This window comes from Phyllostomus hastatus, unplaced genomic scaffold (genome assembly GCF_019186645.2).
Source record: "Phyllostomus hastatus isolate PE091 unplaced genomic scaffold, TTU_PhHast_1.1 phas_contig_210, whole genome shotgun sequence".
Lineage (NCBI taxonomy): Eukaryota > Metazoa > Chordata > Mammalia > Chiroptera > Phyllostomidae > Phyllostomus > Phyllostomus hastatus.
The window spans coordinates 5,184,273-5,210,100 of record NW_025333737.1 but is presented as its reverse complement, the minus strand read 5'-3'; the positions used below and the strand labels follow the sequence as shown (position 1 = coordinate 5,210,100).

The following is a 25,828-nucleotide window of genomic DNA, read 5'->3' as shown; positions in this document are numbered from 1 at the left end:
AGGATTTTGCCCTCTGCTTTAGGTTAACAAGTCCTTCCCTATTATGGGAGACAGTCACATTCTTGGCCAACATTTCCAGCCCCCCTCCTCCTGGGCAGCGGAGGACAGCTCTTCATGGCCCTTGTGATTCCATGCAGCGCTGTGACAAGCTCTGGCCCTGACACGACAGGAGCGACTGAACATCCGGCCTCAGGCCTTCAATGGTGAGTGTCAGGCCTCCAATCTGGTGGCCACTGGCCACAAGTAACTATTTACATTTAGTTCAAATTTACTTTAAGCCACATTCTAAGTGTCCGGAGCCCCACGTGGCTGTGGCGATGATACTGGACAGTGCGGGTGTGAACAGTGTTGGCGTCGCAGGACTGCACAGCCCTGTCCCGTCTCTGCCCTTCTGCCCAACGGCCCGTCCCTCTGGGGGCCTGACAGCAGAGCTGCTGTGGCTTTTAAACCACTAAAATTTGAGGGTCACCGGTGCTTTTATAAAAACCATAGCATAATCTGGACCTTTTTGCCTATCCCATCCTACTCATCCAGTCTAATTACCGTTATCACAGTTTTATGAAATATTAAAACATTTCTATGTTGCAAGCATAAGAAGAGTTTCCAACTAGGCTCCTAATTGTTTTTTCTTTCTTAGCTCTTTCTTGTTTATTCTATAAAGCGAACCCTTGGACTGTTTAGTTGGGACACACTGTCGCCCAGCAGGGATCTTGACAGGAAGCGGGATTTCACTTGGGGAGAACTAGCTCTACGAGACTCAGCCTCTGCAGGCAGAGTGGTCTGCCTCCATTCACACGGCTCACATGTCCATCTGCCGTCAGGCGCTGTGCGGATGGACTCGGCAGCACCAGCAGGAAAATAAAGACAACACGGGGACTTTCCTACAGCAAAAGTAATTCCTTTTTAAAGAGCTGTACTTTATCTAGTGATCCCTTCCCTTTCCTACTCCTGTGGGGTTGAAATGGCCTTTTAAATATATCTTGTTTTTTAAATACACAAGGTGACAAAATACATCTTGGAAATATTAGTGATATGTGAAAACTCCGAGTCTGGATGAGAGTTTTCCATAGGTCTTTACATACATCACCTCCAACTTGGGAGGGGTTTGCACAGGGTTGCGACTGTGAATAGGGCCTTTCCTCTACTGACCCGATTTATCGAGTTCCCAACAACACAGCCTTGTCATGCAGCAGCCAGGCACCCAGCGCCTTGCACGGGGCATGGCGCCTGTATCTGGAGGCCCAGGATGTGACCAGGAAGACAGGAACAGCTGATGATCACAACACTGTAATAAGTGGCTCTCAGGCCAGGCTGTCCCCTGCCTCAGTGACCTCCTAATACAATCTGGACTCCACAACCCTATTTTCAACAGCTCAAAGGGTGGACATCTCTCCCTCAGGCAAAATTGTGGGCCATCTTCCAAGACCCAAATCCTCAGCCACCAATCCTGCCAGTCACTCTGCAATTGTCTGAGGACCCAGTCTACACCTTGGGACACTGTGGTCATTGGTTATGTGGCTGTTTTCTTCACTAAACTATGAGCTCAGAGGGCGGAGGCCAAGCTTCTTCCTTTTCTTGTTTCTGCAATGCCTGGAATAGGGCTTGGTGCAATTATCACCGCTGAAAAGGTTTCTTTGAGCAAGCAAGTTAATCAGCTGAGATGACACCTGGCAACATTTCTTCCCTTAAACCTATTTATGTAAGTTGGGCTCCCTGAACTTCTGACCAGGAAAGGGCTGTGTGAAGATTCCAGTGTGACTTCCCTATTTTATATTGAGGAAGTGGCCCCATGGGGGGTGGTGGTTTCTGAACCCCGTAACCCCACAGGTTTAATTCTCTTTAGCAAGATGAGCCTGATTCTCAGCACGTGGTGAAGGATGAGGAAGCACTCCGGGGCTGCAGGCGTCCCCTGGAGGCCGTGCAGGTTCGGCCCCAGGCCACTGTGGACCTGGCACAGACACACCGAGGTTAACTGTTTCTTCAGGTCTCCCCTTCCTGACGAAGGCTTCCCATGTCACAGAAAAGTTGTATCAAATAAATTTTTATTCCTTTCCTGTTAATGTCAGCTCAATTTCCAGATCCAGTCCAGAACCCTAAGAGGCTAAAGGAAAACTTTTTCTTCCCCTACATATTACACCAAAATTACTTATTTTACCTTTAGTTGAGAGAGGTCCTGGAAATAGAAACCCATAGTGGGGTGGGAGGGTGGGCAAGGGGGAGGAGAATCTTAGAAAAAGGGAAATGGCCCTAATGTTTCAAAAGATCAATGAGGAGTGGGGGAAGTGAGAACACAGAGCTGGTTGTGTGTGAAGAAATTAAATAACTCCCCACATCTTACAGCAGATTGAATTTACACTTTACTTAAAAAAGGGGGGCAGGGGGGAGTACATACACAGGGAAGGCAGTGGGGTGGGGCGACAATGATCTGAAGCAGGTTTCTACAATTTCCCTACAGGGACAGGTTTTGTCTGCTGGGCAGTACTTCTCTGCTGGCGTACAGCTGCTTACATATTCACAAGGGTGTGGACGAGGGGACGAACTGCCCGAGTTCAGGTCTGAGAGAAAGGAGAGGAAGTATTCATATACAATGTAAGTTTACAATACACAGCATTTTCTTTAAATGATGTAATGCAGTCGCGGGAAAAAAAGTTAACAATACTAACACGAGAATAATCAAATTTTTGTTTGTTATCCATGTACAGCAACTAACTGCTTTACAAAAAAGCAAAATAATACAATATATCATCACATGTATTTACAGTGTAGTAAATATACTTTTCTGTCAAATTTTACACAAACTATGTACAGGTGAATACACTGCATTAGAAAACTGTCTGGCTGACACTGGAGTGAATTTCCGTGTGAGTCCGTGCATGACACCGAGTACGACATGCCTCATTATGCCGGGGGTGAGGGAACAGTGTGAAAACAAAACCCAAAGGCCCCAAAACGACTTGGAAAAGCCCTAAAGCCCACCAAGCAGGAAGGGCCGCTGGCTCCCGCTGTGCGCCCCTTCCGTGGGCGGGCGTGGACCGCGCATGGGGGCCCGCCGAGCTGGCGCCTGAGGACTGACGGCGCTTGGGGGCCAGGCGGCCGAGGAAAGAGCGCTCGCCACTCTCCCCGAGGCTACTGCACCGCGTTCTCCGCGCTGGCCAACGAGGGCACGCCCCTGGGGCTGGAGCGGGGACAAAATAGGTACATTATGCACAACACATATGTGAGGAGTTAATGTTTTCCTCTTTAAAAAGTCAGGGGGTCAAAAACAAACACCGACAATAAGAAAAATAATAAAAAGTCTGGGGAAACATCCACGAACCAAAAACACATGACCTATGATGTTTTTTATAAAACATCTGACTTTGCAAAATGGGCAACGTGCTCTGAACGTCAGAATTTCTTGTGCAGATTACAGGTACGAGGCCTAAAAAGGCATCTCCTTTCTCAGGGGAAGCATCCTGGTGCGAGATCTGTTGTTCATTTTAGTTATTTGGAAAACTAGATTTCCCTCAAAAGTCAGAAGCTCTTGTTACACAAGGAAAAGCTTAAACTTGGTAAGTTTTCCAGTCCCAGGATGCACGGGTTAAAAGCACTTCTGCGGTTCGGAGAAGTCTGTTTTGATTTGTGCAACGCTGACCATTTCATGAGGCGCTTCAAGTGAATTCCTTCCATTCACACACTAGAGGGAAATAATGAACACATTTAAGAAATATCATACCTCAGAAAACTTGTTTACGGAAAAGTATTTTTAACAGTAAACCTTTGGAGTTTATCTGTTTTGATGGGAGAAGCAAAACAGCATAACAATACCTGCTGTCATATGCACCGAATCGTCCCCAAATGAGGAAAACGGGGGAGCCGAATGACGGAAGGCTCACATTTGCTTCTGTTCCAGGAGCCCAGGCGGTGAGACCCACCCCGGATGCACTGGGTGTGCGAGGACCCGGGCCTGGACAGCAGCAGCTCGGCGTCCTTGGCTTTGGGCTGTTAAGGACCTACTTCTAAACTCAGTTCTAGTCTTAGCTTCTTTATGGTCTTAGTTGCTCTGTTATTATAAACATTCTATTCTAATGCAGCCTCTACAATAGTTAAAAACAGAAGTTTAGTTGATTGCACCTGTCTTCAATATTTTCCAATAATTCTATGCCAAAATACCTACTAGTACTAAGGTTTTTTTTCCTTTTATTTTGGCAAATGGTTCTTTTCCCAGGACTGTAAACAAATTAAAAAGATTAAATTCTTGTTATTTCTGAATATCAAAAGCAATTTTATTTACATGAACATATTACATTGTTACTGTGTGGATAAATGTGAAATGTGTTATATTATTAAAATCAGAACACTTACATGTACCATTATTCATTGATTTAGCTGTGGAATTTAATTTACTGAAATCCACTGATGAAACAGCACTACTGGAAACTGCCCCCTCCCCTGGGTTTCTCTCCCCTCCTGAAGCCATTACATCTTAAAATATGAAGGGAACCTGGAACTAGGGGGTAATATCTTCTTGTAATAAATATGTTTTAGTCCTAAATGATAACATCCCGGAGAAACCGGATCTGCGTCACCATGGAAACCCTGGGCCATTACGATCCACCCCACGCGGTGCAGCACCTCTGACGGTTCTCTGCTGTCACACCAGGCTGACTGGTCTGTTCACAGTGATCAAAAGCGATTCTGCCACACACAAGCCAAATGTTTTGCTCAAGAGATTCCTGATTCTTTTGGAGGGACGGGGGAGGAATACAAGACATTTAAACTATATTTTATCAAAGGCATTTTTGTTAATATACATCATATTCCACTTCTGGGGAAATTATTAAACAAAATAAAAGCAATAGCTAATCGAAAAGTCATGTACCATTCTGCTTTGCTATGGAGCTAATGCAAACGTTTGTGAAAGTTACCTCGTAGGAACACTTTTCAACACTTTGTTCACTGGCTACCCTGCTCAGAATTACTTAGTAAAGAGGAGGAGGAGGAAACATGTAATTACTATACTTAGTATAGTTTTGGCTTACTAAAGCAAAAAACAACAACTTTTAGCATATTTAAAGATTAAAAGATAATCAGCTGGAAAGAAAATAAACTAGTTCGAATGACTGAGTTTGGATCAGGCCTCAGAACCCTTTGCTTTAAAATTCAGTAACGTTAAGTAAGACATATGTGGTCACACTTATTTTCCTGTGATCACTGACAATCCTGAAGTGTTAGTATTTCTTAAGAACCCGCTACAAAACAGTGATCCCTCCACCCCTCAGAGTACCTCACCGGTGGCTTTACTGTGTGAAGTCACTAAGGCTTGACCTCTATGGTTCCTTCAGTTTTGGAAGGTAAAAAAAAGTCCACAGCTAAAAGTCAGATTAAATATATTGGGGTTATCATAATGTTCCTCACATAAACTTCTACCTTGAAAAGTGTGTAAATAAGGCTAACACTTTGCTTTGCAGGATGGAGGGGAAACGGAAGGCAGAGCTCTGTGCAAATGGCTGTCACAGCTGGCCAGCAGGAGCAATAAGAACCCATCCCCTCTCACACTGGGATGTTTTCAGTTCAAGTGTCCTGACCTCCCACTTTCTTTGAAGTCGTTCGAACACTTGCTTAAACAGACACACCAAAAGTAGGAGGAAAGAAGTTAAAGAAAAAGCAGCATTAAATTTAGGCAATGCTTCCAAGAATGGGTCACCCGGCAACATGGCAGACGGACAGACGGGCTCTTTACAAACGTGAGGTGCAGCATCACAGCACGGTGGTGACGGGTCACTGGTGAAGAGCCCGCGGAAGTTAAGTCTCCTTGAAAAAGGAAAGAAAGAAGGCTTCACACGATCTTCTTAATGCTATTACGTTTGAAACTGCCAGTGCTTCTTTGCTTCTGCACCTGGCTTGCGGATCCATGGCGAGTCCGTCCACTATTACAGTGCCCAGTGGTTGGGGAGAGCTCCACGTTCTCCTTGTCAATTCCTGGGGAGAAGCAGAGCAGCCAGTTACTCCCTCTCTGGTGTTAAGCTCCAGGACTGGATCCCATGACTTGCATACAAGCCACAGCCTGGGAGAACTGTTTTTGCATATTTCATTTTAATAGTTAACTGCTAGAATGTTTACAAAAACTTGCCACACAGAAAACCTCACATTTTGGTAAGCGAATTTTGCTTTCACAGCAGAAAAACAGCAAAAGAAAAAAAAAACCCCAACATGAGAAGTTGCTAGAGGCAGGCAGGTTTGAGCTGAATGAAAGGCTGGCAGCAGCCAGGGAAGACGACAACTCCCTCCAAATCATACAGAAGCTTTTAGCGGAGGTCAGCTTCTAGCCACATATCTTCACTGGGGTTCCTACACAGAATACACATACTCTCTAGCTGAAATTCGTCATTTCAAAAGAAAAGGCAGATGCTTTTTATTTTTTTAATCATGGTGCCTGTCCCAAAGGAACTCAAATATTTACAGAGAAAATAATATACGATCACAAAGGTCACACTGTAGAATCTTTGCTTTGACCTTCTCCTTTCAACCATGGTAAGTCATCACGTTCCGCACCTCACACAGATGCCATTCATTCCTCTTGGGGAGGCGATTAAACCTCCAAGCCGGGGCCCTGCAATGAACTCTACAAATAACCCAAGTCGTGCCTTCACGACAGTAACCAGAAACGACACACTGTTTACCCCTCAGATGAGCAAAGTTTACAATTCAGAAGGGTCCCAGAGGAAGTGGTGACTGGAGGGCATGAGGGTAGCTTCTTGGGCTGCTGGTAACGATCCATTCCTTGATGCTGGATTTTAAAGTGTATTTACTTCTTAAAAGGTCATTAGATTGTAAACTTATGATCTTTGCACTTTCCTATCTGTTCCACTTCAATAAAACTTACCAAAATAATTACACACTGATTACACCCACCTTTAGCATAGCTACTGGTGGGAAAGCAAATAGCTGGAGAGCATGTTAGCAGTTTGTACCAAAATGTCAAGTACTGATTGATATTTACTGATAAGAGATAACCATAATTCAGGAGTAGGGGGGAAAGGCTGGGAAAACATTTGCTAAAATATGCTATTTCCGGTAATTTTTTACTTTATTCTTATCTATACCGTTTGAACTTTAAAATAAACATTAAATTTGAGAACGAAAAAATTTTCATTTCTGGATGAAAAATAGCATTTAGATCTAAAACTTTATTTACTTCCTTTATGTTCTAGAAAATGTACACAGACCCATCCATCATTGGTTGGCTCACGAAATTAGAAATAGACTTGCAATGACTGCCTGCTAGGAGCCACACAGCCCTCACCTGAACTCAGCCTTGAACTCGAGTCAGAGCATAAGGCATCCACCTGCAGGCGCAGGGCTGACTTATGGGCTCGGGGAAGGTCTGCTGTCTCGATCTTTCCGAAGGAACCTGAGCACGTGTTGGTGCTGGTTTATGAGTTACAAGTGTCAGCAACAAGCATAATCTTTAAATCTGTTCTGTTCTAATCTAATCACATGTGTGACAAGATGAACAGAAGGAAACACACCACAGAAGTTCACAGAACTTTTCTCTGGGTAACAGGATTCTGGATGATTTTTCATTCCTTTCTGCATATTAATTTGCATTTTCTCCAGACCTATTTAAAAAAGAAACATCAAAACTGAAAGCAGGCTGCTGCTCATCATCTCCTGAAAGGGCCTTGAACTTGTTTGTGTGGGGTCTTTTAATTGCCTTGCCTATCGCTACAGGATCAAGTTCAATCGTATTTATTCCCACCTCTCATGTCCTTCCTGATGCATTCTTCTGTCTCCTGCCTGAACTACTTCCTCCTTTTTCCTTCCTGATTTTCTGTGGCATTCAGGTTTATTACAATCTGATTATACTATCACAACGTGTATACATCTTATTTCCTCTACTAGAATAACTGCACCAGAAGGGAAAAGATCGTTTAGAAAGATTCATTTTTGTTTTGCTCAAGACCTGGTTGATGTCCTTTTCGGTAACACTGGTTGAACTGAGTATATCATATTAAAATGTGATGGCTGTAATTCAGAGCCAAAAAGCATGCAACCCCTGATCTCCAGGGGTTAGTGCCATATTTTTAGTGAAAGACAATTTTTTAAAAAGCTTCCTCTATCTGAAGATTCTCTATCATGAGCTTATCAGTGCATTTGACCTTCCATTTCCTAAATTTGCATGTGGCCTACAAATTCAAGCCTACAAGTGCTCTTCTGGGGTCATTTTAATAGGAAATAAGATTCTGGTAAAAGTAGGACTTTTAAAAGATAAGGGTCTGAAATGATTAGGAGATGGTCATCGGGAGAGAAACAATGTGGACCACCACTAGGAGGGCCTGTGGCCCTCTGCCAGCAACCTGCTGCCCTGGGTTCCCTTGTGTGGCCACCTTTGGTACAGCCTTGCCACTGCTAGCACTGGGTGGACAGCAGTCATCACACTGCAAGGTGGCAATGCTTCTATCTGAGAACAATGGCTTGCTCAATGACATTAAGAATTAAGATGATACATATTGTAGTTACAGCCCTGGCTGGGTAGCTAAGTTGGTTAGAGCGTTGTCCTGATATACCAAGGTTGCAGGTTCAATTCCCAGTCACAGCACATACAAGAATCAACCAACGAATGCATCAATGAGTGGAACAACAGATCTCTCTCTCTCTCCTAAAAATCAATCAATAAATGTATTTTTTAAAAATTGTAGTTACAGAAATTCAGTCACTAGGGTGAAGGTGAGTTCAAAGAAATATTAACAATATTTAATTTTGTTTTGTTAAGTAAATAACCTGCATATGGCTAAATAAAAAAATTAAAAGCCTTATTTTTTGTTAAATTTTAAGGGTAAAAAAAAGGCCACAAAATTTTATACATGCCATGACCTCAACTATATAAACAAAAGCAACTGGAAAGCGATGCACCAAAATGTTAATAGCGATTGTCTTAAGAGTGGTGGAATTATGCATGTTTTTCTTCTATTTTTCTCCTAATGAGCATGTGTTCCTTTTAATTAAAAATGTTACAGTATCACTGACTTAGCCCTGTCATTCATAATGCAAAAAAAAAAAACTTCAATGCTACGCTGAGACCCTACTTCTACATTCAAATTCAATTTTCATCTCAATTCAGTTCTTGTTTCCGTGTGTTTTCTCCCTACTTGGTGACCCAACTCGACGAGTCACACACAGGTGAATGTGGCGTGGCTGTGATTCCTAAGCCCAACTTCACAGTGAAAACGTTTTTACATTAAGGACCGAAGCTGACATACGAAAACTGGGGGTCATTTTAAAGAAAACAATAAAGTAAAACATGTACTATACTTATACCAAAATATTGCACCTTGAAAAAGCAAAGGTGTGTGGAACAGAATGATGGTAGAAAGATTAGAGTGTCGGATTATGGCATTTAGGGTTCTAAGCATCAGTCTTACTTTGGAGAATTTGGGCAGCGGCCTTCTTTTTTACCCTCTAAAATCAAATCTAGAAACCTCTCTAGAAGTTGGTGAAGGATCTGGTCTCAGCCTTCCATAGGAAAACTTCTCAATGATCAGCTAGACCGCTCAAACGGAGACAGACCACCCCGCAGTGGCACCTGCTCTGCTTCAAACCAGTGAGCGCGCCTGGGGCTGCACTTCTCACCGAAGCTTCTCTGAGGCTTTGCGTTCTGGTCTCTGGTGCCCGTGTACTGGCTCTCCCTTCTGACCCTCAGTGGGCACAAAAGCAAAAATCCATGAGGTGGCAGAAACCCAGGGGTCACCACCCGAAGGCAATGAAGGTAAAAACGTATGTGGTTCTGAGTTGCTAGTGTGAATCCCCCCGAGAATGCTGTGGTCACACACACAACCAGTGACGAACATGCAGGGCAGAGGGAGCTGGGGCCTCCTGACAGCGGTGTATTGACAGGCCCAGAGCTTCGATGAATTGTGGTGGTTATAGATAGAGAAAATACTAGTAAAAGGTGTTTTTGGAAAAAATTTAGTGAATTGAGTAAATGGAAAAATAGGTATTAGATTACATTTCAGTTGTTTAAGTTACATGTCCATTTCCTCTGCTCGAACATGAGTTCCTTGAAGGCAGGTATCAGGGTTTGTTTATTTTGACAACCAGGGATATAGATCCAGCCTGACAGATAATTAAAACAATTTTCTAAAATTCCTTTATTTTTTAAAATACCAAAATGGTTTCCCAAACTAGGATCTTACATTTTCATGACATAATAAAAAGGACTGGATCCCTTTCAGCTCTTGAGAAGCTGCGGAAAATGGGCTAGGTGACTTGCGAGAAGTTATAGAGCAGAAACGAAAGCCCAGCAACAACCCAAAGCCCCCACCACCCGCGCAGCAGCAGCAGCAGCAGCAGCAGCAGCAGCAGCAGCAGCAGCAGCAGCAGCAGGTGATGACTCGGCACTGCCTGCCTTACTATGCATTTAATGGGCGGACCTGCTCAGGAAGTCTTATTACACATGTGAGAAGGCGGACGTGCCAAAAGACCCAGGCCTAAGTCTTGATTGAGTCACAACTCTTATCTGGCTCTGGTTCCTAAAGCGGCCACTACAGTGCAGTAGGTTGCCTACTTCAGAGGGTCTTTAGAAGGATCAGATACTCTACGTGAAGACTTTGCACAAAGATAACATAATGACTGTATAAATGAAGATTCCCCTAATACCTGAAATAAAAAAGACCAAGTGATGTACTGAAAGGAGTTTTGCAACAAATCCATAGAACTTAAATTTTATACTAGAATTTGTAAAATTACTGAAGCGAATGTGAATAAGCACAAAAACTAATAAATCTTCTTAGAGGAAAAGGCAACTATAGCTCCTTATACTTTAGTAAACACATTCATGGACACATGGTAAATATATATTTAGAAATATTTGTATTTTGAGCTAGAAGTACAAAATAGTAACTATAATAATTAAAAAAATTAATGGACTTATATCAACACTTCTTTTTCTATGAAGTCTGATCTTTCCACATAATAATTATAAAAGAGCAAAAAAAAGAAAAGGTATCTTTTATAAAGCAGACATGAGTGTATCACATTTTTCCCTCTTAGTACTTAGAGCTAAGTAAGGATCATATTCCTTTTTAAAAAGAACATGGGTGATAGAGTGGATAGCCAGCTTTAATTTGTAAGGAAATACTGGGGTTAGTTTCATATTTGGGGACAACGCTTCCTCAAACGACATAGCCTGCCTTCTCTGTTAACTCTCCCCAGGGTTTCCTGTTAACCTGCCCATGTCAGTCTAGGGCTGGTGCTGCATCTGCAGTGCCTGGGGGAGGTGGGGCAGCTCCTGATCCTCGGTCTCCTTGTGGAAGACAGGGCACAGGGTCCTGCAGAGTCAGGAAGCACCCAGACCTTAGAGCAGTGCCTTCAGAGCTCCGCAGGTGCTAAGCCAGACTGCTTCCAGGGACTGCTGAATGAAGATGTCTCATGCTGTGTGCCCAACGAGAGCAAGGAAAGCAGTGTTTCATGCAGAGGTGATGGAAGTAAAGAGTACCTTGATGAGGCAACAGCTGCATGAAAACTGCTGATTTAGAGCAAGGCAGAGAAGCTTCACAGACACAGAATGGAAGAAAAAACAAAAGTGAGTGATGTCCGTTAAGATTTTTAAAAACGGCAAAATATGATTAGACACTGGACAATTATTATGTTCCCTGGTTTTCAAAAGGAATCTGGTTTAATTATTGAACTTTGACCATTAATTTCCTAAATATTACATTCTGTAAATAAATGGCAGAATTTACAATTCTATAGATAACTGTTTTCACCACCATTATTACAATTAAGAATTTTAGTTTAAATCAAGAATTAAACTTAAAAACAAGAATAAAAAAATTGGCAGAAATTACATCAAGCAATTCTTCAGTTTACAATGATTTCTCTCCCTTACATATAAGGCAGTAACAAGGAAAAAGAAGAAAACTAAATCAAGGACACACCAAATAAAGGTCTGCGGACACCAAAAGCAGTTCCCTAAAGATCTCTGAAATGACTGGAATGTTTTCAGTAGTCTCAAAGTAAGTTTCTTCCACGAGTGAGGCATTTCAACCGTGGGGAACATGTTAGGAGTGCTGCTGACGCAGAGCTAAGCCTGCAGGCCCATCGCAGAGATGTCGCAGGCTGCGCTCCAGACCGCCCCAATGAGGCAAGCTGCAGTCACTCTGCTGGTGGAGCAGCTTGCCCTCAGTTTGTAAAAAATGCGACACCTGTGCGGTGCGACAGAGTGGAGCGCAGCGCACCGACGTGCCTGCACATCCAGAGACACGGTCCTGATGAGCCAACCCTGTGCACACAGCCATCAGCGCTGCTGGTTTGGGAATGTGTGTGCCTCCCAGCTGCCCCAAGTGGCTTCCCAGGAGGGAGGCCTGCCCTACAGACGCAAAGGGAGTAGATAATGGATAGGCCTGGACATAGCCCCAAAATAAAGAGAAAGAAGTGATTTAAGACAAAACTCAACTCAATGGGTCTTTGCTCAGAAAGAAAAAAAAAGGTTCATTTACTAAGAGTAAAACAAGCTGATCAAAAAAACTAAAGATTTTTTCTAGTAAAAATATTTAAAATAGATTACAGGCTTTAAAGAAATTATATATCTCTCATTTTTTTGAGGTAAAAAAATATATTATAAAATTGTTGCCATAATTATTACTGGATTCTTCCAAATACCCCTCTGAACTATCAAAATTCTTTATAATACAAGGTACAGCATGACAAGTACCACCAAACACCTCAGAATAGTTACTTGTGTGCACTCCACAGTTGTTACCGTTCTAAAGTCTGCTGGCTGACTGAGGGCGGGTGTCACGTCCTGCTGGCCCCCCATTCCCCGGGTCTAACACGGTCCCTCGTGTGTAGTAAACGATGCATGTCTACAGCATTAACATCTGGAATTTTGGTTATCTCCTACAGAGTACTGTGGTATGGCTCTTGTACCTAAAAATCAAGTAACTGTGTGAACGCAGAGTCTGTGATCAGAAGGAAATAACTCCAGCTCCAAACTCAATACTGAGATCCAAAGGAAAAAACTGTCAAATCTTTGGTGACCTGGGTCTTCCCTCTTTCAATGTCCCAGGGTACCTAGTACACACCTACAAAATAGGTGTTCAAATGTTTATTGAATTAAATTACAGTGTGGAAAATATTAGGAGAACTTGGTAAATTATAAATTAAACTTCACACGGGAAGTGGAGCTATTTAATTTCTTTTTAATGAGTACTAAGTTCACACAGTTCCATCTCGATTTTTGTTCCTGGTACACTTGCTGTTAAAGATGCAGGGACAACGCACTTGAAATGGCTTTTAGAAAAGGTTTTATTGCTCCTCATCTCAAAGAACCACTAAAGAAAGTCCCATATATAGCATTTTTAGATAGATTGGTTTTATTTTCTAGTTTTAACCTTGGTTCTTCAATTCATATCCATCCAGCTCAGCTATAGTGGTTCTAATAATGGATCCCAATGTCCAATTTGAAATATTTTTATGTATCACAGAGTAAATGTTATGTCTTCTCTTCAGGATTATTTTAGAGGCATTTGGGAAAATCTGAAGAGGCAAAGTTTTATGTTCATTCAGTTAAAAGGACCACATGTAACACAAATTTACAGGCACTAAACTCTGAATACTGTCCATCGGCTCCACTAAGGCCAAGTTCAATTTCTACTAGGGAGGGAGTCAGAAGACAGTCCTTGATGCATTTTCAAATACGGATTTATAAAATAGTCCTCTTTGTAGTAAGGGGAGAGACAAGAGGGCTACACTAATTTGTCAAGAAGAATGCATTTTCAGAGACAACTACTTTATGTAAGTGACTATCACTTCCTCAGAAGCTGGTGACTGATGAATTACCACCCACATTTTAATTTAAGTTAGGGTTAATGCTTGGGACATTGGGGTGGGATTTCATGAATTTCCTACCTAGCTGATGTGACAGCAGACAATGCTGGCAACCACAAGAAAACACTGCTTAGTCTTAGTGGCTGATCCCACTAAGCACCACAGATCTAGAAAGCAGACTTCCACTGACATGGATAGTTTGCAGCAAAAAGCTGAGCTGTGTGCAGATCAGCAACTTTAGCTTTTTCACCCAGGGCAACAGAGCGTTCACCTGGTGTTGAGCAGTGTGATAACAACCCATACAGAGCTTTCTAAAACATTTCTGCTGGGACTTGGCTGAGGGGAGTGGAGATAGAAAAATATTCTGGTTTCTATACAGCTAAACAGCAAAGTTGAAATGCTGGACTGAGTTAGGAATCTGGCTAAGATTCATCATTTCTTTTATCCCATTGATATCAGCAAACTCAGCTCCATAAATTGAGGAGCTAAGGATATATGATTACATGGAGCTAAAGATATAAAGCAATATATCTAATTACAAACAAAGTATTAACTCTTATAAGAGGTATTCCATGAGAGCAAATGATAAAAACACAATGATTTGGTATAGAGATAAATCAGGATCCTTTCACGGAGATGATGAGCCCACAACTTAGAGATGAAAACGGGTTTTGTGGGAGAATAAAGGCACTATTGAAAAGATACACCTTTTTTCCAAAAACATGTTGGAAAATAACCTGGCAAACCAGAAGACACACAATTTACAATTTAGAGACTGGAAATGCTGAATGCTAGGGCATAGCAGACTATTCAAACGGTCATCTTCGGAGAACCACTGGAGGTGAAACAGCTGGTTTAAAATGTAACCAAAACCATACACGCTATTCTCCCATTTTTATAAACAATTCTAAATAAGAGCTTGTAGAATAGGCTATTTTTTTAAAAAAAGAGCAAATGACATGGCTCACGCCCCATCAATACAGAACACGAGCAGTTAATCCACCACCAGAGAGCCTGCGCTGGTGCCTTTGTTCTCAGTCTGATTATTTATTGTTTCCATTAGTGCGCAAAGACAGGCAGAAATCCCCCTAGTAAATAATCTGGGTAGAAAAAAAGAGTTAAATAAAAACCTAACTAATCATTTTGACAGATTTAACACCACTTTAGTAGCCAAAGAGGCAAAAGTGTGCTCAAAATGAACAAACTTTAAAACCAAGAGAACCAATATTAGGCAGTCTATGAATTTTCTCATTGTTGTCATTATAAATGACAAATAACTCAGAAAACAGCTCTACAGAAGAGGAGGAGTGGTGGACTTAATGTTAAGGTAGATGGAAGTAATGAGACAGCAATAAACAGACAAACAAAAGAAAAAAAGAAGGAAGGGCAGAAGATGATACACACATCAGAGCTACAGAAAGCAATGAATGCAGTGGAGAGAATGCTAGCCTTGGTTCTAGCTAAGAACTGTATGAGAAAGCAAGTAATTTAGCTCTTCTAAACCTCAACCTCCCCACTGCACACAGCATTGTGAGCCTAGAACAAAATAACCCCTGTGGTCCCCGCAGCTCCAAAATGCTGAGGTTTTAAAGTGGGGGAGCAGTGGTGAGGGAAATAACTCAGAGGCTACAGTATCTAGAAGAAAGTTGATTTTAAGCTCTGCCCTCGCTTTAGCAGCTGAAACACCACTAATGAAGCAAGAGCAGTGGCATATCCGAGGGCGGTGCTCTCAAACCCTAGTGTGCCTAAGAGCCACTGGGGCGCTAATGAAACCACAGACTGCTGGCTGGGACTCCAGCCCTTGTACTTCTACCAAGCTCCCAAATGCTGCTGCTGCTGCTGCTGATGCTGCTGATCGAGGACCACACCTGGAGAAACACTGTCCTAGGGAGAAAGTGACAGAGGGCAAATGAATTCAGTTATTGGGGGTGGGGGGTGGGGGGGGGGAGGAAGTTGGCCAGCATTCTTTTATTTCTTGCTAGTGGTAGGCTGGGGGTGCAGGTGTTGGCGTACAGCCTGATGAGGCACAGTGAGAAGATTGATAAATGCTGGATCAATTAATTTGCTTCTTTTGCTGACCTAACCTTAACAGGAAAATACAGTTATTTAATATAATGGTTTATAATATGAACTGGCTATTTGCTGAGTTCTTCAGAAGCTTCAGATTTATGTATGCTTGAATGTTCATGCAAAACTGGGACTATAACCCCGGGGTTCTTTGATGTTTATGGACCTCAAACATCACAAAATAGTTACAATACATCATTTGACTTTCAACAAGAAAATCCACGCTAACACTTAAAAGAACTATGCATAGTAACTTTCTTTACAAAATGAGGTGCTTTATAAGTAAATTTTTCAAATGATGGAACTTTGAACACAAAACCTAAAAAAAAAAAAACACTTTAGAAAGGTATCTTTCTGAATAGAAAATATGACCATAACAGAAGCTTTCCTTCCTTACCCACTCATCATAACAAACAATGGCATCAGTTTTAGAAGCAGTAGCACCTCCAGGGCTGACCAGAGTTGCACGAAGACATCCCCTCTGGCACGGAAGGAGCCTGGGCCCTGCAGGTGAGCCGTTTTGCCATCTTGTTGACCTCAGCCCCCTGAGCTACTTGCTGTTATTTCTCAGTATAGCTACTTCTTAGCTGCATGTTGAATTGGCATACTTTTCCCACTTGGACCTAAGGGTAACTCCACAGTAAGGAACCTGCTTACGGGCTTAAAGATGTTATTTCCTTGAGATGGTGTTCTTGTCTGGTTGTTTCTTTGCTCCTACCTTTTCAGGTTGGTCTCTAGATCGATGAGTCGTTACTGGCAGCAGGGAAGTGGGGTACCACTACACTTTGTGTATTTTTGGACACAGTAATGCTGTATCAGCGACACAGACACCCTTAGGGCAAGGTTAGTACATCTAGCAAGGGAATTATAATTCTAAATGACAAATAACCTTGGGTTGTTCTTCCTGCCCAAACTCTAACTTATCAACCTTGAACACTATGTATGTGAATACTCTAAACATTTCACTGTCTTATGTATAACTGTTTGAAAGTAGAAAGCTTTATAAAATAATAAAATTCCAGTCAGCTACAAGGAAAAGAAGAAATGTAAAGTAAACCTCATGACCAAAAGGAGCAAAAACTGCTTAAACTGATAACAAGGGAATTCCTAATGTTGGTATATTAATATTATCGTTCAGATTTATATAAAGATGACATTTACTGACCTGGGGAATGCTGGGAAGTTGCAAGTGAGGTCATGGAATTAGAAAGGTTAAGGTTAGCAGTAATACTAAGCTGGCTCTGCACTGCAGGAGGATAAGGAGATGTGGGTGTCAGGAGGGACTCCTCACTGGCTTCTTCATCAATTCCAGGCAAATACGTGTCAATCAAGGCATCAAGAAACTTAACAATAAGCTCAGCATAGTCTGGGATTTGTGTTTGCTGTAACGGAAAATAGGAAATTATTTTAGCTCCATTCTTTTTTCTTAATCCCCTTTGAAGCCAAAAATGATTAATTCAATTTACATTTTGGGCTTAATTTACTATTTTCTCTTCCTTTGTTTTACAGATCATTTAAAAAGGGGGTGGGGTAAAATTTACAGACTACCATGGGACACACAGCTGGGAATTTTATTTGGCTAACACTTTCAGACTCCAGGCGAACCTGCCATTACTGAAGGCCATGCACGGAGGCCGAATTAACCTGGAGACAATATAATGATCAGGAATGACGTCCAGACCACTTTCTAAGAGAGAATGAGGCCCAGCACCACCATGCTGGCTGTGATGGAGAGTTTCACTGCGAAGGGCTCAAAGGGTTACTCGCAACCAAACTATAAAAATCCCTGCACGATACATTTATTTGACTTCAGGTCCATTGTTTTTAATGACAACCTTTACATATCATGAGATATTCAGTGATAACTAAACAACATTCTTAAAATTAGAACAAGGTTCCTAATTCATATTGATTCAGTGCCCTCGTATCTATGCTGCCGCCCTAAGAATGGTGAGGGGGGCTCGGGAGGGGGGAGAAACAGACATCCTGCCTTCAAGGAACCTCAGTCAATCTGGAGATTTGTAATTAAACACACATTATCTGGCACTGTATCAACTAATGTCAATGGAAGAACAAACTGAACAGGAGCAAATGAGGATATATTCAGAAAAGAATCAATCTAATCCAACAAGTTGGGAGGAAAAATGCTTATGTGAGGTAGACTTTTTTTTGCATTATGTAATTTTTTAAAAAAATTGAGATTTAATTGATATATAATATTAATTTCAGGTCATGAGGTAGATTTCAACTACAGGTAATGCTCCTTCCTAATTACAAGATACTTAAGTGTGTGCATCAGGCTCATCCAATACATGAGGGACGGAGGGCAGAAAAGTCTACAGAGGTTTACCGTTCCCTTCTGAAAAGTCCAGCATAAACTGAACTGAGTTGTTTTCTATAAAAACTAATACAGAAACATATTAAAGGTGCTGCCTCTTAGAGTCACGTGGTGGAAATTTCTATAAAAATTACGTATGTGTTTACTGTGAATCATCATTCTGGGTTTAGTAGACTGTGTGTTCTTAAAGCAGGCACACTGATGTGAACAAAAACTTTCCTTTTGTCCAGAAAAATATTTTCTTACCTTTGAAAAGGGTCCTGCAAACCGCCACAAGCCATTAAACCCAAAACCTGCAACAAATCAAATGTTACTCTTATAACAAGCATGAGACTCTTTTAACCTTAACATCATTAACAGAGCTGATGATACAGAAAACCATACCCACACTGAAAACAGAGTTTTAGAACGTGTCCAAGTAGACTAAACTCACTTAATGTCAACTCAGTAAAAACCATATTTTAATTTTAAAAAGAGTTGTCAACCAGTTATTTACTGACCATAGAATTAAGAGTCAGAAAAGAGCACATGGAGAGAGAAGCATAGACAAGAGGACCCCTCAGAAAGAACCCGTCAGGCAGCGTGTGCTGTAACAGCGCGCGTGCTGGCAAGGGCGCCGACCACCCTCCTCCCGAAACATTTATTTACTCTGCAGGTAAGACGTCTGGTACTGTGGTGGGGACTCTTCATGGTATACCACACTCTGCACAATTCCATGAATTGGATTTAATAAATTTGGATCTTGGCACAACGACAATAAGGTGTTGATCTTAGAGTCCAACAAATTGTGCCTAAAAAAATAAGAATCAACAGAGGAACATTTTAAAGGAAAATGAAATGAAACCACACACTGAAAAACATATACATTCCCCAGAACCATGTGATAAAGGTGAAGGGAGAGGAGTGCGTTTTACTTGCTAGTGCTTCCAAATTTTCTACGGTGAATTTGTGTGTTTCCTTTATTGCTATTGTTATTTTTAGTCTTCAGGGAAAATATGGCAATAGCAACCAACTTGCACTGTCATATGACCATGCTTAACCCCACTGCAGAGGGTGACCGTTTGCTCAAGACAAGGCTGGCTTCTGCCGGCCACTTAGCATGCTTTAGGACATTTCTTTCTCCTGACTGTTGGTATGTACCCAGAAAGTTAAACTAAATTTAAATATTAACTTGTATTTAATAAATGTTGAATTAGATCAAATAAGGCAAGCAAAATTAGTTTGGAGGAGGTGGAATATATGATCTAATTCAAACTTAAGAGGAAATTTACTATTTTTAAGCAGGCTACCATCCATTAAAATGAGCCAACCAAGAGCCAACTATTTAAAATTCTAAAAATTTCAAATGAGTTTTAATAAAAATAAAAGAATAATGATACCATATAGAAGACTAAATCAGGAATAGAATTTCCCTAGATTCTTTGAGAATACTTTGAAACTAATATGATTTTCACCCTTAAGAGAGAATAAAATTCATCTCCCAAAGAGGTCAATTTTGTTTTCACTTAGCTGTGGATAAATACAAAAACACTACGAAAAAAGAAACCAAAATAGGCAGCTGATTAAAAGATGGAAATTTAATGGTTCGCTCCTGAGTGAGGAAATGAACAATACTTATCATGAAGAACCACTTCAGAAAATCAACAGAATAAGAAAATGCTTTTCCTAACGTGTCTTATGCCAAAACTAGTCTCGGCCCCCAGTAAACCACCGTCTCTAAACTGAAACCACTGCCGCAGTCTTAGGTCCCCTTTTCCACAATCAGTGAACACGGCCGGGTGGTGCTTTTCCTAAGCTTCTATGAAACATCTGACTTCAAGACCGACACAACAATTAGACACGGAAGGAGATACTTACACAACAGGAAAAACTCTGGGGAAAACAACACTGGCTTCTGCTAAATATTCATAAAGAATTCGTTGGTCAAACTCATCCGTGGTGTATTTTACCAGTGTAGCCTGCCGAGATGAGAAAGTCAACACAAAACATTTCATTTTGTGGCTGAATTGTTATTTGTTTTGAGAAGCAGAAGACAGCCTTCCTTTCATGTTTTAGTATTTAAGGACTTCCTAACAGGAGATTGAACAAAAACTTGGGGGAAGAAAAACCCTCAAAAAGCAAAAAAACCCTTACCAGAACAGTAAGAAGAAGTGCTTGGATCTTTGGATCAGTAAGTACTTCTTCATCCAAGAGAACATTCGATTCTGACACGGAGACTTTCCGTAAATGTGGGTGCTGCTGTGCTGAGGAAATCCTTTGAGTTTCTGCAGTAAGATGTAGATTAACATGATCAGCTGCGTTAATAAAAAAATATACACTAGATACCACTTCACCTAATGCATTTTAATGTTGCTTCTAAAATTCAATAGCTTTTTAGTTGACACTTAAAATATCAACATAAACATCATGCAGTTACTACTCACCTATACAAAAGTTTAGAAGGTGAACAAATCACCTTCTAAATAAATCACAATCAGAACAAATCACGTCAGTCCCCATCTGTTGACCAGCTGTTTATGATGCTATATATCATATACATGATTACTTTTTATACTGATTGCAGGATAATGGTCTTTTTAAGAACTATATAGCTTATCTTTGAAAAAAGAGTAAATGTTTCTATATTTCAACCTAAAGATTCTAAGAAACAGCTGGAATGCAAACATGGCTTTAATATGCTCTTCCACTTGATCTGCAATGATCTAGATTAATTATTAACTTTGTTTCTCACCCATTTCATAATCAGTTTCTGCTACTCTCCTCATTTTGGGGGGTGTTGTGATCCCTGATTCCATTTCTTGCCTTTTAGGAGCCTTTGTGTCTGATATCAAGTGATCAAAACTTTTCCTTGTTCCTATAAACAAAAGTTACAGAATATGGAAGTTCATTAACCACAGTGTCTGTGATTAGGAATACACTAAAAAGAAAATGTTTAGACACAAAGTGTTTAAGTTTTCACTTAAAAGACCCCAAAGAAAGCTCATACATATCCCCGGGGCAGGGTTGTTTTCCTTTATTCTCCATATTCTCAAGGAATTTGGCTCCTTAGCTTCCTGTTTCAGGACACGCTGTACCGTATTGGTCCAAACGAACCTGAGATCACATTCACTGCACTGGAGGTACACTGAAAGCCGCAACAGTCCAGTATTTGATAATAAATAAATAAATATGAGGCATGTACTGTTCGTTAGCAAAGATATGCCTGAACAGCCTTTTTTTCAATTTAAGAAATACTGCTGATGCCAAGAATTAGATATTAATAGGTGAAGAACTTCAAAGTTTTATTTTAATTCAGCAAGTTTTAAAATAAATCTGCATACCCAAAAGTACTAAATAATGGATACCCTGCAAGATGCTTCAAAAATAGTAAATAGTACCACTGTTCACTTGCCTTTGAGTTTCTCCAATCATGCGTTACACTAATGTTAACTAGCTTTCTCTTATAAAATGTAGAACTGCCGGAACTGGATTACTGCACTTGGAAGCTGCAGCCAGTCCTGCCCATTCCACTCCAGAAATCCATCCCAAACCTGGTCCCTCTTTCCCATTCTCCCACTGCTCTGCCTTGGCACAGACCTACACCGTCTTTCTGTTTGGATTGCTATATCCACCTCTGAACTGAAATGGCCCCCTTGCCAAAAATCTCTTCCTATTTCTCCACACTGAAGCCAAAAAACTTTCCTAAAAAATAAATTTGGCAACGTCCCTTGCCCTACTTACAGATCCCTGCTGAACACATGATTAGGCTAAATCTCTTAACATGGCATATAGTCTCTCACAATTTAGTTCCAATCCTTCTCTAGCCTCATTTGCTACCCAACTGTCTTTTCTGACTTTTCTTTATTCATATTATTCCTCTTCTCTTGAATGCATTCCTTTCCTGTCTTCTGTCTGTCTACCTGGCAAGAATGTATTAAAATCTTCAAGACCCAGTTCAAATGCTACCAGCCTTCTACAGTTTTTCCTAATTTCCCCAGATCTTCAGGTTCCCCTCATCAAGACCTAGTGCTTTCAAGGTTCCTGGGGATGTTGTTATCAGCCGATTATAAGTCTCAGGCACCAAACCACGAGCTCTTCAGAGCCGAGGCTGTAACTTTTTCACTGAGCACGTGGGTTGAGTGAAATCAATATTGCATTTTCTCTGAAATTAGTTTTCATTTACAACATCCTTGGCATGAAATTCAAGAATTACAAAACAAATTAACTAGGAAACTCCTAGATTATTTATGGTCTTGTGTAACAGAAAGGAGCTCAAACAAAAGCCAACAGTCTTTATGTGACTAGTAACAGTAATTAACACTTGCAGTTTTAATTTCTTTTATGGTTTACTGGCCCGTTATTTCACACTTCACTGCTTGTTTGCTGATTTCCTTAGAGCACAGATTTTCCCCAATACCTAAAGATTCTTAAAATATACTTGCATGGATAACTGAAACCCACTGAGATATCCTCAGTGTTGGTACTGAAATATGGATTCGAATGTATTTCAGTAACACCGAAAACTTTAGGCAAAGCTATGCAAGAGCCCCTCTACATGTCCTCTGTGGTGAGGGGGAATCCGTGAGCTCTCTCGTTATTTACGTTAGCTGCTGAAAAGGGAAAGGGGCTTACAGCATGTTAGATGTGCTTCTCATTGACAAATGTTGATGTGAGTGAGCAATCTTAACTGTCAAGAACTTTACACAGTAACTGAAAATCTTACCTTTTTTGTCTTTTTAAGAAAGGATGGCAAATAAGGATTATTATAGCTTCATGCCATAGTGATATATTCTGTTCTCAGATGATAGTTTTAGGAACTATATTGTTAAAAGCCCTGCTTGTGAGTGCAGCCAGACGCTTCCCTTCTTGTGAGTAGCTAATGTCTCTCCTACGCCCACTTCCCTGCTGCCTGGCCAGGGCAGAACACAACAAGGACAGCTACAGAATTTAGTTTAAGAATCAGAAAGAAAACTGTTTTAAGATCTCATTCTCACTCCTCTATCTTAACTGATATGGCTTAACTGATCTATCAAACTCTCTTACAAGTGGCACCAAAAAGTTTGCTATATCAAAACCAGGAAATTTTGATAATCTTGAACAGCTTCAAATAATTCTCCAAGAGTAAAAGTATCCGAGCATTTAAAAAAATAATTCTGAAAAAATTCAACATAATTTAGAGGCACTAACCAAGCAACTTCTTCGTGTTGGCCTGGGAAGGCTGCCCCATGTCCAAGCTCATGGATTTCCTCGCCCGGGGACTGGTCTGGCCCACAGTTGGGTATGTGGCTGCAAGGTACCCTTCAGAACCTTTGGGAGAGGACCATGGCTGATTCTCCTTCAGTGTCCTGAGAGATTTAAGCAATTGAGAAGAATTAATCAACACGGTGAGGAACACAACCACTGGGGGCCCCTCCCAACTGGCTGTCCCGTGACAGCCATCACTTAATTTTAAAATTGTGAATTAAAGGGCTTTAGGGTACAAACTCAAGGTATCTCCAGAAAGTATCCACTTTTTTGCCATGGTATCTTATACATATTAGGTACTCACTAAATGCTCAATAAAACTACTACACTGATTTTTTAAATCAGGGAAAATCAAGTCTAAATAGATGACTGTACTCTTAGTTCAAAAAGCAAGAAAACTGACCTAAATTTATACTTTGACAGGAGATCACATACAAACTCACTTTCTCCTTTCTAAAATAAAAGGACATTATCTCATAGGAATGTCTGAAGAATAAAACCATTGAGGCCCTGGCCAGGTAGCTCAGTTGGTTAGAGTGTCAATCTGATATGTCAAAGTTGTGGTTTTGATTCCTGGTCAGGGCACATGAAGAATCAACCAATGAATGCATAAATAACTGGAACAAGAAACTGATGTTTCTTTCTCTCAAATCAATTTTAAAAAAAAAGACTATCAAAAACCAAGTATGCCTGGAAAATTGTTGCATACCTTTTAAAATTTTAATTGGAATTTATTAGGGGCTTTTAGTCAAAAAGTGAGATAGTGATAAGCTGACTGACATAAGCTCTACAAATATCACATTACTTTCCTATGTTCAACACTACCTAAAAGTTACTTTTATTTAATTGAAAATATAGAAAAATCCCCAGATGACATTTTCATGTAATTTCTGTTATAGAGAAAAATATACTACCTTAACACCATATATACCAGTAGACATAATTTTATTATCTTATCATCTAAATCTGTGTTATAAAAATTTGTAAATAACTTTAATGTGATATAAGTAAATATAACAAATGTGTTGCTATGCATATTTGTTTTATGAACCTATATAGCTTAGTTTATCATTAAGCATGTAATGTTGCTATATTTCATGATAGTTTTTTCCTAGGCCCCATCCTGTCACCTAATACTTTGAAGATCATCTCTTTTCATTATTCAGCTGGTCTGTGCTTACAAGGAGCAAACTAATGTTAACATGAGACTAGGAGGAGGATTCTCCTATTACTAACCCACATAAAATATTGTAAATTTATAAAATGAGTTTTGATTTACACACTCTTCCTGGATTATCTCTATATTCCCTTCTGGAGTTTTCGGCTGCACACCTCCACTAGCATATAAAACCGAAACCTGATTATAATTATGTAATTGTGGAGAAGTCCATTTACCTATAGCCAGGGTCGCCATGATGAATGGGATATGTATCCATAGGAACATTTTCCATTGAAATATCAGTAAGAAGAAGAGACTTTCTATGTTTTAGGCTACAACGACTTCGAACCTCCTCAGACACTGTGAGTAAAGCTAAGAGGAAAAAGAAGGCAGATTAGAAATGTTCATATCAGTTGACTTAAAACAGGACACACTTCTTACAAGTCCCTGAGAAGGGTAATAGCTGTTCACCTGAGAGAGTGTAAGGTCTCAGGATACAAAACACTGAGGACAGACTTACAGTCTGCTTTGCATGACTGGCTGCACATAAAACACAAAATATACAAAGAAACTTCATAGGCATCTATATTTCCAGTCCTCTGGTATACATTTGATTGCAACACAAAAATTAGGCAGAGCAGGTACTATGAGGTCCATTTCTTAGATAAGGAAAAATACTGAGATGTTAAATGATTTGCCCAAGGTCAAATGATTCAAACAAAAAAGCTGCCACAAACTGAAGTCTGCTAAATTGGGAACCATCACTTTCCATCAAATGACTACGCCCAAGAACTGTATTATGCATAAGTGTGAAGTATTTCTGAGTAGAGAAATCGGGGGAGAGAAAATAAGGAAGGTTTCATGGAATGGTGGGGATTAGCAAACTTTCCAGGTAAGTAACAAACAGAATCAGGAAAGACTATTAAAGAGGAAGAAAGGAACTTCTAGGAAATGGCAAATATATTACCTTCAAATAGCCTCTCCATTTGGAGAGGAACTAAAACATGAGGCCTGTTAAATTTAGAGAAAGAAGACAGAATCAGAAGGGCTGTGTAAGGGCCCAGGGCGCTGGGCCAAAGAATTAAGATTTTATGACAGACAATAGGGGCGGAATAATGTCTTGAATCAAAAGTGACAAAGGGAACACGCTTAGGATTTTAATGCAAATTCTTTTATACAGAAAAATGTTTTGGCAAAACTTTCAAAATTTTAAATAATTTTTTTTAGATTTA

At 40.5% G+C, this 25,828-nt stretch overlaps 1 protein-coding gene across 8 annotated transcripts in view; it reads right to left on the bottom strand.

Moving 5' to 3' along the window:
* Window positions 1-2,339: 2,339 nt before the first annotated feature.
* Window positions 2,340-25,828, bottom strand: part of NF1 (neurofibromin 1) — a 225,813-nt gene continuing 202,324 nt past the window's right edge. For 4 of the 8 annotated variants that reach the window (XM_045836072.1, XM_045836073.1, XM_045836076.1 and 1 more), the window contains 10 exons: window positions 24,833-24,968; window positions 23,381-23,538; window positions 20,946-21,068; window positions 20,348-20,478; window positions 20,072-20,172; window positions 18,863-19,005; window positions 18,461-18,507; window positions 17,042-17,258; window positions 11,477-11,530; window positions 2,340-5,961 (listed from right to left, as the gene is read on the bottom strand). In XM_045836072.1, the coding sequence (XP_045692028.1) occupies window positions 5,819-5,961; window positions 11,477-11,530; window positions 17,042-17,258; window positions 18,461-18,507; window positions 18,863-19,005; window positions 20,072-20,172; window positions 20,348-20,478; window positions 20,946-21,068; window positions 23,381-23,538; window positions 24,833-24,968 (1,253 nt within the window). In that variant the 3' untranslated portion in view covers window positions 2,340-5,818. The remainder of the gene's footprint in view (window positions 5,962-11,476; window positions 11,531-17,041; window positions 17,259-18,460; window positions 18,508-18,862; window positions 19,006-20,071; window positions 20,173-20,347; window positions 20,479-20,945; window positions 21,069-23,380; window positions 23,539-24,832; window positions 24,969-25,828) is intronic. The other 4 variants (XM_045836075.1, XM_045836077.1, XM_045836078.1 and 1 more) reach the window with 2 other exon arrangements.